This window comes from Vespa velutina, chromosome 2 (assembly GCF_912470025.1).
Source record: "Vespa velutina chromosome 2, iVesVel2.1, whole genome shotgun sequence".
NCBI lineage: Eukaryota > Metazoa > Arthropoda > Insecta > Hymenoptera > Vespidae > Vespa > Vespa velutina.
Genome location: NC_062189.1, coordinates 8,627,361 through 8,632,134, shown reverse-complemented (window position 1 = coordinate 8,632,134; position 4,774 = coordinate 8,627,361). Strand labels below are relative to the sequence as shown.

At 38.5% G+C, this 4,774-nt stretch overlaps 1 protein-coding gene across 1 annotated transcript; it reads left to right on the top strand.

Moving 5' to 3' along the window:
- The first annotated feature begins 819 nt into the window (after nt 1-819).
- LOC124957827 (protein atonal) lies at nt 820-2,675 on the top strand. The gene has a single exon (XM_047515205.1). It carries the CDS (start codon nt 1,476-1,478, stop codon nt 2,277-2,279), a length of 804 nt encoding a protein of 267 aa, XP_047371161.1. The 5' UTR covers nt 820-1,475; the 3' UTR covers nt 2,280-2,675.
- The last annotated feature ends 2,099 nt before the right edge of the window (nt 2,676-4,774 follow it).

Genomic DNA, 4,774 nt, shown 5'->3' with positions numbered 1-4,774 from the left:
AACAAGAAAGAAAAGAAAAAGCAAGGAACAGTTATCGTGGACAAATCGCATAGGCTTTTCTTAGGAAGCTCGTGGCTGTTGCTTGCGCTCCTTCACGCGCTCTCGTTGAAGGTGTACGAAAAAGTACGAAAGGTTTTTAAGTAGAGGATTATCGTTCCGCTACTTAAGAAGAATTTTAGGACGGCGTTCGGACGATCTCGAAATCCAAGACGGCTGTGTCCCTCGAAGGGGAATGACAGAGAGATCGGGTTGCCTCGAGACCACCTTCATGCTCGCCACAAACTTTATCCTACCTGTTTTCGCTAATTGAGCGAGTAAAGATGTAACTGGACCTTACGTCCCTAAGGTATTTGCACCCTTTTTGCAAGATACGATCCTCGTTTCTTTTCTGAGCTCGGTGAACGCAAGAGATGGACCTGTACTCTGTGGCTCGGTCCGAGCCGTCGCAGCCTGTGAGCACCGAATTCTTCGGAGGTAGATTTTAACCAATTTATAAGCATTCTTTCTTTTTTACGCTACCAGAGCTAAGTAGTTACACTAAGATTTTCCGTAAAACTAATAATGGATATCTTGTTAATCCTTTTATTTATAAAAATATGAAATTTGTAAGTTATTCTTTTTCTTTAGGCAAACTTGAACTAAAGTCTGATTAAAAATTGACATAGTAAAGTTAATCACATATTGAAAGCACTATAATTTTTAGCCTATCAGTACCATCTACTCTTTATTATTTTATCGATATTAATATTAAACAATTCTAGCTACTATCTTTTGATGAAAGCAAAGGATTTGATTCGTCTGTATTGAAGTGAGAAAACGATCGATAGACCGTGAGAATTTCACGCGAAGAATTTCATCGGGAGTCACACGATCTATGCAACGAGTAACGAATATCCCAAAGAAGATGGCACTCTAACACAGAAAGAGAGAGAGAGAGAAAGAGAGAGAGAGAGAGAAGAGAGAGAAAGAGAGAAGAGAGAGAGAGTGAGACTTTCCGAGAGAACGCAAAGCCTACATTGACGATCTCTCTTTCTTTTTCCTCCCTTCTCGTGTAGCCATCGTAGGCGCCGGGCCACCTGTTGCGGTATCCGAATGCGTACAGGGCCTGGTCCGCACTTAAGAGTTAACTAAAAATGTGGTGGGGATGTTGGACGTTCTCCGATTGGTTCGGCGGCACGTGCTCCACAAGGGTGCCTGCTCCTCGAATGCATAAAGTCTCTGGCGCGCTTTCACAAGACTTCAGAATCACCCCGAGGGCCGACTCGGTGTGTACGCGTTTAAGATTATCGGAAAGGCTTTTGATCTCGTGTATGGTACTATTTTTTCAAGTAGTGTAATAAAAAAGAAGAGCTTTAAATTTTTTGTCTCTCAATTAGACTGAATCATTTATTGATAGAAGATCTAAGGTCAGTGCAAACGATCAAGATCAAAGAGAAGAGGAGCTTTCAGTGTGATATCATACTGATTCTCGTACTATGGAACTTCAGGAAATGTTTCGTTACGGCTATATGTTTCCACCACGCGAGGATGAAGTCGAAACATGTACGTACTTGGAATTACCGAATTATACCAAAACAAAGTCTGGCTTGCCTCCAGTGAGCACTTTGACTGTACCTCGTTGCGTGTTATATGAAAGTAACAGAAGCGACGGCTGGCACACTCCAAGTCCTACGGCGAGTGTACGATCCGTCAGTCCTGCTACGACACTCTCGATTTCTTCGGAACCAGAAATTAATATAATCGGAGGTCCCTCCTATCGTCTTTTATCCGGGGCAGCGGAAGACCAAAGATATACAACCAAGAGAATGGCTAATAGTACTGGTTGTGTCGTGGTTGGAAAAACACGATCCTCGCGTTTGGACACCGTAGATCTTGGAGAAGAATTGGATGTGGACGCTGATGGGGAAGCTGAACACGATAAAGCTCAATCCTGTCGTGGAAGCGTCATCAGCAACTCTAGTGGTCTTTCGGACAGAACAATGGATGCTGATAGCGAAGACAATGAAGAGACAAGCGATGGTCCTGATTCAGCCGGTAATCCTACTTCTTCTGGACGAGATACAAGGAGACGAGGCAAATATGTTAGCTCTACAACGGTTAGGAAACGAAGACTAGCTGCCAATGCCAGAGAGAGAAGACGGATGCAGAATCTTAACAAAGCTTTCGATAGGTTGAGAGCTTATCTACCTTCGCTTGGAAATGATAGGCAGTTATCCAAATATGAAACTCTTCAAATGGCACAATCTTACATCACGGCGCTTTACGATCTTTTACAATAACGATCATTTGATAAGAGTTGCTTCATCTTGAATCTCTTTTCGAATTTTTAACAAATCAGATATCTATAATATCAATCGAATTAATCGATATACTTTGTGACAAACGAAAATATCAGTATTATCTTGAACAATAGGGTATCGAATGATAATGAATTGTTTTTAAAAACGAGATCACGCAGGCAACATTACGCGTACAACCTTTCTACAGATATCAATCATATCCTCTGTATATACTATCACCCACCGATAACTTGTATATTTTGTACGATAGTCTGACTAATTAAGCGATAAATAAAACTAATTAAACGTTGTATTATATAGCATAACATATAATTTATTGTAATTGAGATAAGTGACAAAGAAGAACAAAGTGATATTTTTGTGAATAAAATTTTTGCAGATAAATTAATTTCATCTTGTAAAACTTTCCCTTTTCTCTCCTAATAATTTTAGAAGAAAATTTCACAATACAAAGTTCTGAGTTCTGCGAAGAAAATCAATTTCCAACAAATTTACAGGTATAAATTAATGAGTTTCAGGAAAGTTAAAGAATGTTCGATCAAGAAGGAACATCATCGTCATCGGTGGTCCGGCCGTCATACGAAACCAGCGCGACACTTTGGTGCCCGGTTTCATCGCAATTTGAGAACCTGCAGTATTCTCTTCCTATGACGATGACGATGACTCCTTTTTCACTCTTTCTCTCTCTCTCTCTCCCGTCTTTTTTTCCTACTCTCTTTGTATCCTCTAGCAAAGAAGCTCTCTTTTTCTCAAAATATTTAAATTTTCAAAATATCACTTGTGTCTATCGTATAAGTGAATCTATGAAGTTACATTCTTCTTTTAAAAAGCTTCAGGGTGATCTCGTAACATGACTTTACGTGATTCCAACAAATTATATTAAGCGGATATTCTAGGATATCTATCTAAAAAAATGTAGAATATCTAGGAACGAAGTAAATTTCTCATTGTTTTAAAAATGCAATCAAAAATGGTTTCTTATTTATCTCGATAATATCTAATTTTGATTAATTAATAATTTAACATTAATAGAATTATGTAATAATTATTCTTCTTACAATTCAAAATGCATCGGTTAACGATAACGGTATTAATAAAATTTACGACACTAGGAACTCAATGAGTATCTTTACACGACAGAAGATATAAATTAAACGAAATGATAGTCCCGTGATTTTGAAAAGCATTGAAAATTACCATCCAAATGAGTTACTACACGGGAAGTTGTTGGTATTCTGCTTTTACATAGAACTACCGCTGTTCTTTTCTTTTTTTGAAGGAATTTTTAGAGTAAGAAGTAAATTATAATATCTCCGATACAAGAATATCCAATAATTATCTTTGGAAAATCAGAATTATATCGTAAATAATTTATGAGTATTTACGAGACAAGTTTTCGCAAGAAATTATAACTAATTTTAGGAAAATCTATACATACTTTCATTGTAAAAGAACAAGCGAGTGATCGCAAAAAGATCTTTCGTAGAAAGTCTACACTTGACTTCAAAGGTTGAAACGTGGATATTCCGATAAAGCGGGCTATTCGATGTGACCGTCAAACATTCGACAGGAATATCGGACCACCCTGCCTAGCAACGATCCCACAGCCGTGAGCTTCAAATTGAACGATCGATCTTACCCCACAGGAGAGAAAGAAAGAGAGAGAGAGAGAGAGAGGGAAAGAGAAAGGGAGAGAGAGAGAGAGAGAGAAGGAGAAAGAGAGGGAAAGAGAGAGAAAGAGAAAGATATTCTGCAACTCCTGCGCGAGTTTGTCGCGCGAGAGAATAGCGGCTTGTTGTACGTCCTCGTCGGAAGTCGACTGATTTATATGTGCACCGAATCGGTCGCTTTGTAATACTCGGCCGAACGTATAAGTGGATGCGCATCGTTTCGCTCGACTCCTCTTTACATTTTATTTTTTTCTTCATTTCTTTCCTTTATAGATTTGTCTGTTCTTGTTTACTGTGAAATGAAATTTTGTGCGACCCGAGCTGAAATCGAATGGGAACTATTTTGAATTAGAAAATTAGAAAATTGAAAAATTTTATTTTAAATCTCTATTAGTGATCATGAGTTCATAACTCGTTTTTTGTGAGAACCATTATATTTCTTCTTCTTTGAATTGATCTTCGAAAGACTTTTCTTGACGATAACAGAAAAAAAAACTCCTATCGTGTAGAATTAAAAATGCAAGACGGATATCGCAAAGTGAGATCAAAATTTTTGATCGACTTCATCCGATAAAACCAGATACATCCGGCGTTCCTAAAGAGGTGAATAAGAAAGAGGAAGAGAGAACACACACACAGGTGCAGTGATGGAGATAGGGATTCGGCTGAATGCGCGCTACCGACAAATTTCAACGGACCGATTATATTTATCGCTTGATTCCAACCACAAGATTACATTATTCCGATGCTTAATGCGTTACGCCTTAATGCGGTCTCCTCCTTCGAGACGAGACGACGTTAGGT